Source organism: Carlito syrichta, unplaced genomic scaffold, assembly GCF_000164805.1.
Source record: "Carlito syrichta isolate Samal-C Ts95f unplaced genomic scaffold, Tarsius_syrichta-2.0.1 Scaffold308290, whole genome shotgun sequence".
Lineage (NCBI taxonomy): Eukaryota > Metazoa > Chordata > Mammalia > Primates > Tarsiidae > Carlito > Carlito syrichta.
Window position 1 is genome coordinate 286,247 of NW_007252386.1, and position 14,119 is coordinate 300,365.

Here is a 14,119-nt window from a genome sequence, read left to right on the forward strand (position 1 = left end):
GAACCCCTTCGTGCATGAGTTGCATCTCTCCCGCCTCCAGAAGGTTAAGGTAAGCTGTGGGCAGCGGGCGCTGGAGAGACTCGTGGGGATAGGAAAATGGGGCCATTTAGAGCTCCGGCAAAAATCGGCACGGCAATCCATGGGAAGGAGGTGACCGAGAGGCTTGCGGAGTGGGATTTGGGGGTGCGCACGTGGGGGTGGCCGGGGGTGGGCGAGGAGTCCCGGGAGGACGCGGGCTCGGGCGATAGACAAGCTCGAAGATGTAGAAGAATTGAGTCGGTGGGGCTGGAGGACTGCTAGGTACCCAAGGGTAGGAGAGATGGAGGACACTGGGGAATGCGGATTACATCCTGCGGAGGCTGTCAGGATGGAGTTGGAGACTACGGGAAGCCGGGGGTGGGGGCAGGGGCGTACTGAGTGCTTCTCCGAGGCTCTGATTTAGAGGGAAGGCGTTTCTGGGCCTGGAACCTGCGTGCCTGTGCCCTCCTAACACCACTTCTTCCCACTCACCCCCACCCCGCACTGCAGCACCTCCCGGTGGGGGCAGGGAGGCTGTAAAGGGGGTTGGCTACAGGAAGTAGAGGACCGCACCAGCCTAGGGGAACTAGGAGGTTGTGTGGGGAGGGAGTGTCCAAGGTCTCTGCTGTCATCGCTTCCCTAGAGGCGGGCCCCAGGGGCTAGGTTTGTTTACCTGCTCCCGCCCCAAGGCAGCCTATGGAGTCTTCCTGACTACTGGCCACACCTACCAAGCCAAGGGGGGCCGAGCTCTTCTCTCCCCTATCCCCCAGCACTGCAGGATTGCTGTTAGGCTGTACTAGAAATGATCCGATCCCTGAAGACTGAACCCCTCAGTGAACTGAACCCTCTTCCTCCCAGGACAAAGTGAAAAGAACTGTGCACCTGGTTGCTGTTGGGCATAGGAGCTATTTATGGAATAGGATGTGGGGGAGGAAGATCTATCTCCCGCCTACTCTACATCAAGCACAGTGCGGGGCACTTTCACATGTGTTATCTCATTAAATCCTCTAAGTGCTAGATGCATTTTATGACATTCTGTTTTATAGGTGGGGTAGAGACCAACTGAGAGATAGGAAAAACAGGGCCCTTGATGCTATTAATCTTTTATCTTTCTGCCCTCGTTGTTATCTTCATCCCACCTTGATTCCCAGCCCCCTCTTCTGTTCTCACACCACCTATCACCTGCAAGAGATGATGGCTGTCTACTCCTGGGTCCATCCTTGGTGAGAGGGATGCTGTGGAGGAAGCATCTCCCAGCCCTGAAGTTGCATTCTCTCCCACCCTCTGCAGTTCTGCCTCTTGGGGGCACTATTGGCCCCCATCCGAGTGCTTCTGGCCTTTATCGTCCTCTTTCTCCTCTGGCCCTTTGCCTGGCTGCAAGTAGCTGGTCTTTCTGAGGAGCAGCTTCAGGAGCCAATTACAGGATGGAGAAAGTAAGTGGGGATCAGCCCTCAGAGACCCTACTTCTCTTCCCTGCTGTCCCTTCTGTTCCCACCTTGAAGAAGACAAGAGGGGTTCTGAAACCGTCCTGTTCAGCTTGGGTGGGTGAGATGAGTTAGCCAGGCTCAAACCTGTTACCCAGACCTCCTCAACTCTAAATGATATGCCCTGATACTTCCCAAAGTAGCCAGAGACTTCAGGCCTTGGTTACATCCTATTTGAAGGTAAAAGAGGGGTGCCCTACTTTCTCAGTGCCTGAACCTGGGGGTGGGTGAGGATCAGAACTGCTGCTTCTACTGATACCCAGCCTTGCTCTGGCAGGACTGTGTGTCACAACGGGGTGCTGGGCCTGAGCCGCCTGCTCTTTTTCCTGCTGGGCTTCCTCCGGATTCGTGTTAGGGGCCAGCGGGCCTCTCGCCTTGAAGCTCCTGTCCTTGTTGCTGCCCCCCACTCCACTTTCTTTGACCCCATTGTTCTGCTGCCCTGTGACCTGCCCAAGGTTGTGTCCCGAGCTGAGAACCTTTCTGTGCCTGTCATTGGAGGTGAGAGAGTTCAATGCGGGGGTGATGGAAAAGGATAAAAACTCTGGGCAAAAAGTCTGGAGAGAAGAATGGGCCTCAAGAGGGGAGGGAATAGAAGGGGAATTGACCGTTGGCAAATGAAATGTAAATGAACACTATTTGTCAACCAGTCTTTTAGACTCAGAGCTGGGACATAGAGAAGGTGTTGGAGAGCGCTCTGGTCCTTTCTCTACAAGGGCAACATACTATAAAGGAATTGTCCCCAGGGCAATGGGATAACTGAGAAACATCTCATACTGTTGAGGAAGTGGAGACTACAGATGTTAATGCCCCAGGGTGGAAAGCAAGTGACTCCTCTCTGTATTCTTTCCCATCCCCAGCCCTTCTTAGATTCAACCAAGCCATCCTAGTATCCCGCCATGACCCAGCTTCTCGTCGCAGAGTGGTGGAGGAGGTCCGAAGGCGGGCCACCTCAGGAGGCAAGTGGCCCCAGGTGGGTAAGGGTCTTAAGACCCTCTCCTCACCTTTTATGTGCTTTTAAAAAGGTTTCCCTTTCCTCTCTCCTCCCCTCCAGCCTTCACCTCATTCTGCTTTCTTTTTTCTCCCAGGTGTTATTCTTTCCTGAGGGCACATGTTCCAACAAGAAGGCTTTGCTTAAGTTCAAACCAGGTGAATAAAATGATAGTGGGTGATAGGACTGTGGGGAAAAGGGAGTCCCAGATTTGGGGAGGGACTTTGGAATAACCCAAGAAGTGGAAGGGTAGGAGGGATGAGGGAGTAAGGAAATAGGAAACTTCCTAGCTAATGCTGACAAGTCGAGGGGTCAGAGAGAAAATACCAATTAGTAGAGCAAGCCAAATCTCATTTGAGAACTGTCCCAGACTCCTAGACTCATACCTTCTAGCTATCTCTGTGTACTAATCTCTGCCTGGTTGGGGGGTGGAAATGGGATTTAGGAGCCTTCATCGCAGGGGTGCCTGTGCAGCCTGTCCTCATCCGCTACCCCAACAGTCTGGTAAGTCTTAGTCCAAGGAAGGGTGGAAGGGGAGAGCATGAATCCACCCCAGATAGAAATGTGATGTGCATCTGGGGTGGGGCCAGAGGTGGAGTTAGGGCCTCTGCTCTTAGATGATTGGTAAATTCCAATGGAAAAAAGTACTGCTCATCTGACTTCATCTCTGCTTTTCCCACAGGACACCACCAGCTGGGCATGGAGGGGCCCTGGAGTGTGAGTTCTGGTATTCCTGGGGTGAGGGTGGGGAACAGGATCCATCAGAGAATTTCTGGTCCATCTTCCAAATCTCCAGACATGGCGAATGACCCTTCTTCATTCCAGAACTGAGAGAACTCTAGAGGAGAAGCCCCTGTCCTCCTGATCTCACAGTATAATCTGGTGTTGCTTTCAGCTATTCCACCCCTAAAGTGTTCCTGCTGTGATTATGGCTCCTTTGCACTTATGTTCCCATTTTTTTAATGATGTTTCTCCCTTGGATGTCCCTTGTTGAGAATCAACCACCAGCAGGCATGCCTCTTGCCTTTTCTGTTACTCAAACCTCCTCTCGCCGGCAGCTCTTCCTCTGGCATATCCTTGCAGCTCTTCTCTCTTTCTCTACCATCTTTCTGGCTCTTCTTTGTGTCTCCCAACTGCATATTCACCAGCTGACTGTATGGCTAGGAGTCCATCTGTATATCATTAGGTAGAACTTTCCCACTCCCCTCCTCAGGATGAGAGGAGCCCACAGTTAGTTTGGTGAGCATCGAGTCTCTTTTTTCTTAGACTCAAAGTCCTCTGGCTCACAGCCTCTCAACCCTGCAGCATTGTGGATGTGGAGGTACGAACCCCGTGGGTGGGGTGGGAGAGTGAATGTCTTGGAGGCCTGAAGCCTTGGGGAAAGAGGGTGGGAGTGGTCATGCCTCACTGAGGTCCTGATAAGAATTGCATGTGTATGTTTCAGTTCCTCCCTGTGTATCACCCCAGCCCTGAGGAGAGCAGGGACCCCACCTTCTATGCCAACAATGTCCAAAGGGTCATGGCACAGTGAGTATCCCCACAAAGTATTTCCTGGAGCCATTACACAAGGAGGGGTTGGATGGGGTGAGGTTGTAAGGCAAAGATGGTGGAACTGGCAGTGGAAAGGGCTCTCGGACAGCTGAGACTGAGGAGGGGAAATTTAAAGGGTCCTGATCTGCTCCCCCCAGTTAGTGGTCCAGAGTCAATAGTGAACCCTCAGCAGTTTTTTCTGCTTCCTCCCCCTCCATTCCATTCCTCTTTATCCTCTAGGGCCCTGGGCATTCCAGCCACCGAATGTGAGTTTGTAGGGAGCTTGCCTGTGATTGTGGTGGGCCGGCTAAAGGTGGCACTAGAGCCGCAGCTCTGGGAACTGGGAAAGGTGCTTCGGAAGGCTGGGTAAGTGGCCTTGAAGATGAGGGTGCGAGCAGTGTCACACACACACACACACACACACACACACAGAGAGAGAGAGAGAGAGAGAGAGAACAAGAAGGGGAGAAATGGGAAGGAGGAAAGAAAATCTTAAAAATGAAAAAATGTGGAAAGATAATGGGATAAATCAAAGGAAGAGGGGAAAAGAATGGAAGGATATGTAATAACACAGGTGAAAAAAGTAAGAAGGACTCTCAAGAAATCTTAGAAAAACAGTGGCTTGAGCCTGTGCTGGGAGAACTCTACTGGGACCTGGGTCCTGTGCATGGTATGTCCAGAAGAGAACTGAGACATCTCTCTGCCTTCAACAATTCCATTGTAGGCTGTCCCCTGGCTGTGTGGATGCTGGGGCAGAGCCAGGCCGGAGTCGAATGATCAGCCAGGAAGAGTTTGCCAGGCAGCTACAGCTCTCTGATCCTCAGACGGTGGCTGGTGCCTTTAGCTACTTCCAGCAGGTAAAGGAGCTGGAACACAGAGGGCAGAACCCAGCCTTGCCCTCCAGTCTGACATGCTCCTAGTGGCCATATCAGTTGCACTAGATGCCCACTTTGGAATCAGCACTGAATGTTCTCACTGCTGTTGTTAGATGGTCATCTTCTGAGATCCACTGGGAGATTCTTTAAAAAAAAAAAAAAAATCAGCCGGGCTCAGTGGCTCAGCCTGTAATCCCGTGCCTTTGGGAGGCTGAGGTGAGTGAATTGCCTGAGCCCACGGGTTCGAGACCCGCCTGGGCAGCAAGACTTCATCTCTACAATAAATCAAAAAATCAGCCGGCGTGGTAGTGCATGCCTATAATTCCGGCTATTTGGAAGGCTGAGGCGGAAGGATCGCCGGAGCCCAGCAGGTAAAGGCTGCAGTGGCCGGGAGCGGCCACTGCATCCAGTCTGGGCAACAGAGTGAGACTCCAACTCAAAAAAAAAAAAGAAATCAAACATCCACTGCATTGAAGAGCAATGTTCTAATCATTGAGAGGAGGAAAAAGGGAGAAATAACCAATCGGTGAGGTCTTTAAATTTCTGAAGCCACTATAGAGATTGGCAAAGATATTTAATCATAAGACCTTGTGAGGCCCTGGGAGAGGCTCTTTGAAGAAGAGTCATGAAGGTAGGAAGATGACATATAGAAGAAACAACACTGGACAGGTTAGATGGCTGAGAGTTTGAGACCCAGAAGTATTTGCTGTATTTGGACAGACTATTTCAAATATCCTGTAGTTTCTCTAGAGCAGGAGTCCCCAAACCGCCATCCCTGTTAGGAACCAGGCCACACAGCAGGAGGTGAGTGGTGGGCGAGCAGAGCTGTGCCTCCTGTCAGATCAGCAGTGGAATTAGATTCTCATAGGAACAAACCCTGTTGTGAACTGTGCATGCAAGGGATCTAGGTTGCATGCTCCTCATGAGACTCTAATGCCTGATGATCCCCCCTCCACTAACCAAGTTTTCCTGTCAAATTATAATAATCCTAGAAGACACTTAATGTTTATGAACAAGAAACAGTGGTCCCAAGAGCTTTTTTTAATCTGAGAAACAGACTGACTAAATGTCCTTTGAAAGAGCAGAGTGACCAGGTATATAGACTTCTTAGATTGAGGCAGACTGTCCCTGAAAAGAGCTTCCCCAATTTGTCCTGTGGCAGAGCAGAAACAAAAATTCAGATGCCATGGTCTCCTATAGAGCTGGCACAGCAGGCAGTCTCCTTGGGTTTTTTGTAAGAAATCATGCCAGTGGTCCCCTTTCAATCTGTTGTACCAGTTCTTCCGCATAGGTTGAGTCAGAAGAGAGAACCAGTTTGTCCAGCTTTGGGGGCCAGTAATGCCTTCCAGGGGCATGTCAGAAACTTGATAGTAGTATCAGCATTCCTGAGGGATTCTCTAATATTCCTAGATCTTTTTATGGTTGGGCTTTTTCACCAGGTAGCTTGGTATAGCTTGAGAAAGCCTGAGAGAAATTCCAGGGATCCTGGAGAATGTGACTCACAGTTCTAAGGGGAATGGTCACAGAGATCACCACCATGCCTGCTGAGAAGAGGCAGAGGCCAAAATCCAGGGAGCAGGAGGGAGAATGCAGGGTCCCCCCATTCCTCTGGTTTTTGCTTTCACTCCAGGATACCAAGGGCTTGGTGGACTTCCGAGATGTGGCTCTTGCACTGGCAGCTCTAGATGGGTGCAGGAGTCTGAAGGAGCTGATAAGCCTGGCCTTTGAGGTACAGAGGGCTGGGGGGGGGGCACCTGGTGGCTATGCCCACCCCACACTGGTAGACCTGTGTGGTGTATTTTTCCAGTAGCTTCTAGATAGGAGGTGCTTGGTATCTATCCCAATGCCACCCTGTCAAAAACTGCAGAGCCATAGCCTCTCTTTGTTGAGGCCTGGCTGGGAACAGGAAGAGGGCAGAAGCTATAAAGCCTGTAGTTCTGCAGAAAGGGCCCTGAGGGTCAGGGAGGTCCTGTGTACCACTGTTTTGGAAGAGGAGCAGCCTGTCAGGCCAACCTGCAGGGCAATGTGAAACAAGAGCATGAGGAGAGAACTTGACTAGCATCCCTTTTTCTTCCAAGCTCTTTGCTGAAGAGCAAGCAGAGGGGCCCAGCCGCCTGCTGTTCAAAGACGGCTTCAGCACCATCCTACACCTGCTGCTGGGTTCACCCCTCCCTGCTGCCACAACTTTGCATGCTGAGCTGTGCCAGGCAGGATCCAGCCAAGGCCTCTCCCTCTGTGAGTCACTTCCTTCTCAGCCTCACATGGGTAATGGGGCACCATCAGCACTTGGGACTTGGAGAAGAAAGCACCAGGCTGGGAGGGAACAAAGGTTTGTGGCCATTGCTGGGAATCAGAACCTCTGAGAAGTGAGGCTGGAAGGGAAGGAAAGACTGGAAAGGAAGAGAAGACCTAAGACTGGGTTTGAGAAGTTAAACAGAGAGTAGAGGAACAAGACAAAGAGCAGAGGCATCTTCTTCTCTTTCTTCGGTCTTTTCACTTTTCCCCATCTCACTCTTATTTGTCTAGGTCAGTTCCAGAACTTCTCCCTTCATGACCCACTCTATGGGAAGCTCTTCAGCACCTACCTGCGCCCGCCACATACCCCCCGAAGCACCTCCCCGATACCAAATGCCTCATCCCCGGGCAGCCCCACTGCTCTGGCCAATGGGACTGTGCCAGCACCCAAGCAGAAGGGCGATTGAGCGCCTCAGCCTCCCGCCCCCTTCCTCCTCAGGACAGCGCCAGGGGCCTACCCTATGCCTCAGCCCCATCTCTGCTCTTCTTTGACTTTTGTTACCATTGTCTGTTTTAAGTTGATTTTAATTTTTTGTTTGGTTGTGTTTTTTTGTAAGAAACTATTTTATATATAAATATAAATCTATATATCTATTTAAAAAAAAATGAAGCTCAGTCACACTGATGGTATCATTAGTTGGGAAGGGATGAGTGGTTGCAGGATTCCCAGTACAAGATCCCAAAGGTTCCCAAGGTCAGTCCTCTTGGCCATAGCTAGATGAATCCTCTCCACTCCAGATGGACAAGGCTCTTTCCTGCACAGAGATCATACAAGAGATTTTATGTCTTCCTTTCCTGGTGTCATTTCCTATATATGCACATTCTAACAGACTTTCTCACAAACCTCTTTTCAGTTCATTCCCTCTTGTTCTGTCCTCATTAGAGATTTTAAAAAATAACTTACTACCATTCCATATTTAATAATCCTACTGAGACTTGATTCCATCACCAGTGGAAGCAGAAAGCTGTGTTAATAAGGAGTCAGCCTCCTCCCTGCAGGTCAGAACAACCACACAGGAGGGTTTCTTTGCCATGGGATGAGGTGAGGACCCCTAAGTCCTTTCTGTCCAGCCTCCTTTCGAGAAAGAAAGCAAGGCCCCCTAAAGGTCTATGTCTAGACACAATTGTGGGAAATTAATTAGAAAATTAGATCTTGATCTCAGAGACCCAACAAGTAAAGAAAGCATCTTTCCATCTGTAGACTTAAAGGAAGGCAGGTAATTATAGGATGTCCAGATAAACTCTCCCCATGCCAAGTCCAGGCTTGTGAAGAGGGAATAAATAAAGGGATCATTGGAGACTTCTCAGTTTGGGGCTTACCGCAGTCTGAGAACCAGTTTCTCACCAAGAGGAGGGTGGAGGCAAGGCAAGGTATTTGGACTTGCAAAATCTGGATCTACCCCTACTCCTTTCTTTATAGCATCTTACCATATCTAGCAGCAAAGACACAAGTACAGAAGGAGGACACATCGAGAGCGTTTTCCAACCCAAAAAAACTTTATTCATTTTTTTCTTGTCCATTCAACTCCTTCCAAAGGTACTTCACCCTCCCCCCGACTTCCCACTAAAGGGTCTGACCTCCCTCTCCACACTTGCCATTTTTACAGAACAACAAAACAGCACTGGATGAGACTGATTCTCCATTGGTGAGCAACGGGTAAAATCTACTCTGGGGACTGGCAGGTGGGGTCAGATGGTCCTGCTGCTTCCTACTGGCTACGACGTCGTTTCTTCCTTCTGCTCGTGACAAAACTGTCACGCCGCCTTTTACGAGACTGTGAGGGTCCAACTTCTCCCAGAGCCTGGGGATTCTCCCCAGGGATCCCAAGTTGAGCTCCAGGGTGGGGTCTCTTCTCAGCAAGGACTGGACCTCCAGCAAGAGCTTGCTTCCCAGCCTTGGCAACAGGATGTAGAGTTTGGTTGAGGCCTCTTGCCCCAGCAGAGAGGGGGTAGAATGCTCTCTGGCTGCCCCGACCTCCCAAGGCATGGTGAGGACTGAGAGGAAGCCCCCTTGGTGATAGACTAAGTTTAGAAGCCAAGAGGTAGGCAAAGTTGGAGAGTTCCTCATCTTCCTCCTCCTCTCCCTTCTCTGCCTCTTCCTTCTCCTCTTTCTCCTTTCCTTTTGCCCCATCTGCTGAGCTTTGTGGTTCACTAACAGGAGAGGTTTCTCTCAGAACTAAGGCATCCCTGGTTCCCTGACTAGGAGAAGTGCCTCCAAGGCCCTCGTGAGGAGGTGTTGATTTGGGAGTCCCAAGTGTATAAGATTTTTGACTCCCTTGTAAAGGAACAAGGTCTTTAGATTTGGATAGATCGGGATCCTTCCCACCCTCTCCTTGGAGGTCATAAGAAATAAAATTAGGTGAGCAAGTATCCTCACTGACCCCTAGTTGGAAGTCACAGTCATCTCTAATATCTACTATGTTGACATGTTCTGTGGTTTTCAACAGAGGAGAAAAGGAATCACCTCTGTTCCCTGCCTCTCGGCTGGCCTCAGAGGAGGCAGCATCCTGGGTCCCCAGAATGAGACTGTCTTGGTATGCAGGCGAGAGGGTGTCTTTGGAAGACTCCAATGTGGAGGTACCAATTATTCCCTCCAGCAGTGGGGAACAACCTTCAGCCCACAGATGTCCAGGATCCTGTATGGTCTCGAGGCTCTGTCCTCTATTTTCTTTGGACCTCAAGGCCAGGCCATCGGCCCTTAGAGGTCCTGGCAAGCTGCAGTAGTTTCTCTCTTCTAGGGCAGCTGTGGTATCTGTGCCTCTACAAAGAACCATACTGTTCTCCATAACCCCGGGTACTGTGTCTTCTCCAGGACTCAGAGAAATGTTGCTTCTGGAGCCCAATACCTGGCAGCCTCCCTGGTGCTCAGTCACACATTCCCTATCTCGAAAGTTCTCTATGACCTCTTCGATATGTATGGGCAACTCCAAGCCTACAGCCTCCATCTCACTGCTCAACCAAAGTTCTGGGCTGAGAGAGACCACGACCCTGTCCCCAGCTGCTCTAGGGGAAGGGTTCTGATCATAACTCTGAGCCAAGGGAGGACCTCTGTCATCTGCCCATTTGGCTCCTGAAGAGCCTTCCTGGGGAACTATTAAAGGTTCCTCTCCTTGAGCAAGTGCTCCAAGACCTCCTGTCTGGAACCTGAGGACCTGCTTTTCTAACCCTCCTTCTTGCAGAGGAGCCAGCTCTGCAAGTCCAACATCCAGACTGGGAGCTCCCTGGGGCTGGCGACCTTCCTGCCAGGAAATGGGCTGAGCCTCTGAAGTCCCATCAGCCTCCAAGCAGTGTCCTGGGGACCCAGCACCTCCCAGGTAGCCATGCTGATGTGTAGATATCTGGTTTATAACCTTTCCAGAACCCCTTCTCAAGGGTTCTGGAGTTCCCTGTGGAGCTGCAGTTTCTAACTGCAGGTCCCAGCTGCTGGGGGCTGGCAGCGTGTTCCCATCCCTACGTGTCCCCCTTGGACCATCAAGGGCTTGCTCCTGCCCTCCATGTACTTCTCTTGCCCATTTTCCTGGAGAAGCAGCCTTTCTAAGGTAAACAGCACCCCCAGTCCCCCGAGGTCTAGGTGAGGGCTGAAGCCGCCCAGCCCCATCTTCATCCCCATCAGAAACAGAAAGACTCGAGTCTGATTGAACTCCACTGCAACTTGGAGGAGCCTCTGCATCCTCCCCTTCTTCCAAGGCCAGGAGTCGCTTCTGGACCAGCTGGAAGAAAATAGGCAAATACTAGTTCTATGCATGGTTATGAGACAGGGTGGCTGCGTGGGTAGTAAAAGATGGTATTTAGAGGCTGTGCAGTGAATACAGTGGCTCATGCCTATAATCCCTGTACTTTGGGAGGTTGAGGCAGGAGGATCACTTGAGGCCAGGAGTTCGAGACCAGCCAGGGCAACATAGCAAGACTCCATCTCTATGTTTTTTAATATATATTTTTTTAATGTTTTTAATTTTTTTTTAAATGGCATTTGGGCAAGGCAGGGAAGGCAAGTAAGTAGTGTAAGTAATGGTATCAAAAACAGACACTGCAGCTGTATCCCACCTTGATACTTATTCACAAACTTTGAGCCCTTACACTCTCAGTTCCTAGTTTCCATAGTCCCCACCTACTTGTTCTGCACTTGAAGCCCAATCCTGAAGCTGTGCATCTCTAGAGCCATATCATCTATGATAGCGTCAAGTTAGATAAAATCACGAGTTTCTTATTCTGATATTCCCTACATCCTGGCTTTACCTGAGCAAGAGTGAGTCCTTCTTCTTGTTCCAGTTCCTCAATTAAGGCCAAGGGATCCCTCTGTTGTTCTGGGGATAGCAGATCTGCCAGAAATCTAGGGTGAATGACAGCTTCCACCTGGGGGACAGAAGGAAAAGTGACATGAGTCCCTGACAAGAGGTAAGCTGTGAGACAAAGGGCTCTAGAGAACAAGCAATGACCACCCCTGCTCACTTCCAGGGTTATACATTATGATCACCACCAGCTATACATATTAACATATATGCACACATGCACATACATTCCTCAGTCACAAAATAGAACCTAGTTCCTACTGCCTTGGGCAAAACTCCAGATCATTGGCTTCCTGGAGTACCTGCCCCCAGGATCTGCTGGAAACCAGATGTGCAGGCCCAGCTTACCTTGGAGACGAAGACCTCCTGAGAACACAGCTCATCAATGTAGCTCAGGAGACCTGGATCTGGATACATCCCTTCCTCCTCTTGCCACTGCTCTTCCTGTTTTCCATCTGACTCCCCAGTGGCCAAGTGACTCCCCACCAGTGCTTCCATGATGTCAGCATACTCTTTCACAGCCTCTGGTGGGATCTCCTTGGGTGCCTCAGGAACTGGAGGCCTCTGGGGTTTGCGCTGACGCCGACGGGGGGCCCGGGCCTTGGAGGCTGCCTTCTTTGGGATGTACACTAAGGGAAGAGATGGAAAGGACAATGGCAAGTGGCACAGAAGCTACAGCTTCTATCTGCAGGCTCTGTAAGGGCAGCAATCTGGGTACGCTGAAATGATTCCAGGCTGAATCAAAGTCAACCTGAAAAAGTACCGGTCATTAGGAGAAGACTTAGGAGCCGGAGGGTCTAAGAGAATCACTGTATGAAGAATCTTGGAATCCCTGAAATTCCAAGAAACTCCCTGATCTAGCCCCATTTCTTAGGCAAATGAGGTATGTGCCAGATTACAGTCTCAATGAGAGTAGTTGACTTGACCAAGATCAATACCCAATTTGGGACAAAGGGAGCCGGAGAATCCAGCCTTTTATGGGGTGGTCTGTTTGGAACATTAAATGCCACGGCCTCTGGAGGGAAAGTGGCAGAGCCAAGGGCAATGCCTTTCCTAATCTGGGACTGGTTTCTGTACACCTCCCTTTGAGCCTGTGGTCCACAGCTCCTGTTGTAATTGGGTAGCCTTACCTGGCTGCTGGCAAACCTCAGGGGCCAGGGGCCCTGGAGGATCAAGTTTCAAAGGGACTACAGGAGACTGGCCCTGAGACCCATTCATCAGCTGTGTGTTCTGAGTCTGCGTCTCCTCCTCAGCCTCAAACTCCATGAACCTGCAGAGGGTGAGGAAGGCACGGGCAGTGCTGAGGAGACCAGGTCCATCAGCAACCCAAGCAGCAGTCAAGCATAGCTAAGAAAAGAAGTGCTTTCAATTGGATAAAGTATATATAAGTCATGTCACGCAGGAGAGGGCTGCTCACAGGTAGCCTAACAACATTTCTAGCGAAACCTCAGGAGCTTACCACATTGTTGCTTCACCTACAGTCTTCTCTTAGGAAGCTTGTTAAGAAAATGAATGATATAGAGCTTGGGAACTTTAGGACAAAGCTGGGGCTTTCACTTATTTTCCATAGCGATCCCGTACAGCTTAATGAACTGTACACAACAGCACTTAATACAGACTTGCTGAATTCCATCAGGCCTGATGCATCAAGGCCTTATCTGCCCCTGCCTACTACCATAAATTGGCTGAATTCCTGAAGCAGGGTCCAGGGCCACACTTCAAGGCAGTTTCCACCAGAAGGCAGTGCTGAGATCCAGGAATCCCAGAGGCTGGGGCTGGGACCTTGGAAAAGTAAAAACAAAGGAGATATGGGTCCAGAAGATTTGGGGAGAAAAAAATCGAAGCTAAGTTTTATAAAAAGGGTTCACTTTCCTTGTGTTTTTTTGTGTGTGTGTGTGTTTGTTTTTTAACTGAAGAGATCACCTAGAAAAGGGATAAGAGTCAGACCACTCTGGTCATCCAGAACCTTGGCTGCTTCTAGCTCTTTCAGAACCAGCCCCTCCCTAGGATGAGAGGGAAAGGGATTTTTCTGTGCAGCTGTGTCCAAAACAGGGGTGGTCTTGACGTTCTGCGTCAATAGCCACTTGCCATCTTGTTAGTGACAAAAGAACCTGCCTAGTAGAATGTACCTCTTCCTTGCTAGGTCTCTTCAGCATGGAATTTGTATATCTGCTAGGCTGTGATCCCATCCTAACACCTACAATACCAAGACCCCTATACAGAATCAACATCTGGACAAGGGAGAGTTTCCAGAGAAACCCTAGAGTCAAAGTGATGGAAGAAGCAGCAAGGATCTAGGAGACCCTGTGCTAATCTACACCCCCCCAACATCCCTTTTTTTAATTTTTAATTTTAAATATGTGGTGTACAATTCAGGGTTAGGTATACAAATGTTCATTAGGCAGGTACCCTTGATGAAGTGTGCCCCCACTCCCCTGGTATTTTCCCACTACTGCCAATCTCTTTTTTTTTTTTTAAAGCAGGATTTATTAAGAGGACAGAAAGTCTCATGGTGGAAGGGGACCCAAGGGGGTTGCCTGCCAATCATTTTCTTATAGTATTATGATAGTTATTCAAGGTCCGCTTATGAGTGAGAACACTAACATCCCTTTTTCTTTTTTTTTTTTTTTTTTTTTTTTG

The 14,119-nt window shown here is 49.8% G+C and overlaps 2 protein-coding genes across 2 annotated transcripts in view; one reads left to right on the forward strand and one right to left on the reverse strand.

The window, feature by feature from the left end:
• Window position 1: 1 nt before the first annotated feature.
• On the forward strand, window positions 2-7,809 carry LPCAT4 (lysophosphatidylcholine acyltransferase 4; the record flags this gene model as incomplete). The annotated part of the gene is made up of 14 exons (XM_008065411.2): window positions 2-49; window positions 1,309-1,451; window positions 1,780-2,000; window positions 2,360-2,472; window positions 2,588-2,648; window positions 2,936-2,994; window positions 3,173-3,207; window positions 3,757-3,811; window positions 3,935-4,017; window positions 4,261-4,386; window positions 4,745-4,877; window positions 6,526-6,624; window positions 6,974-7,130; window positions 7,422-7,809. Coding segments are annotated over 14 exons (1,509 nt in total), but the record flags the coding sequence as incomplete, so codon positions are not given.
• A 1,090-nt stretch (window positions 7,810-8,899) lies between these two features.
• The window catches only part of NUTM1 (NUT midline carcinoma family member 1), a 13,281-nt gene continuing 8,061 nt past the window's right edge, over window positions 8,900-14,119 (reverse strand). Inside the window, exons 6-9 of the mRNA XM_008065412.2 lie at window positions 12,610-12,749; window positions 11,828-12,108; window positions 11,427-11,543; window positions 8,900-10,900 (exon numbers count right to left, since the gene is read on the reverse strand). Coding sequence (XP_008063603.2) covers window positions 8,900-10,900; window positions 11,427-11,543; window positions 11,828-12,108; window positions 12,610-12,749 — 2,539 coding nt within the window. The remainder of the gene's footprint in view (window positions 10,901-11,426; window positions 11,544-11,827; window positions 12,109-12,609; window positions 12,750-14,119) is intronic.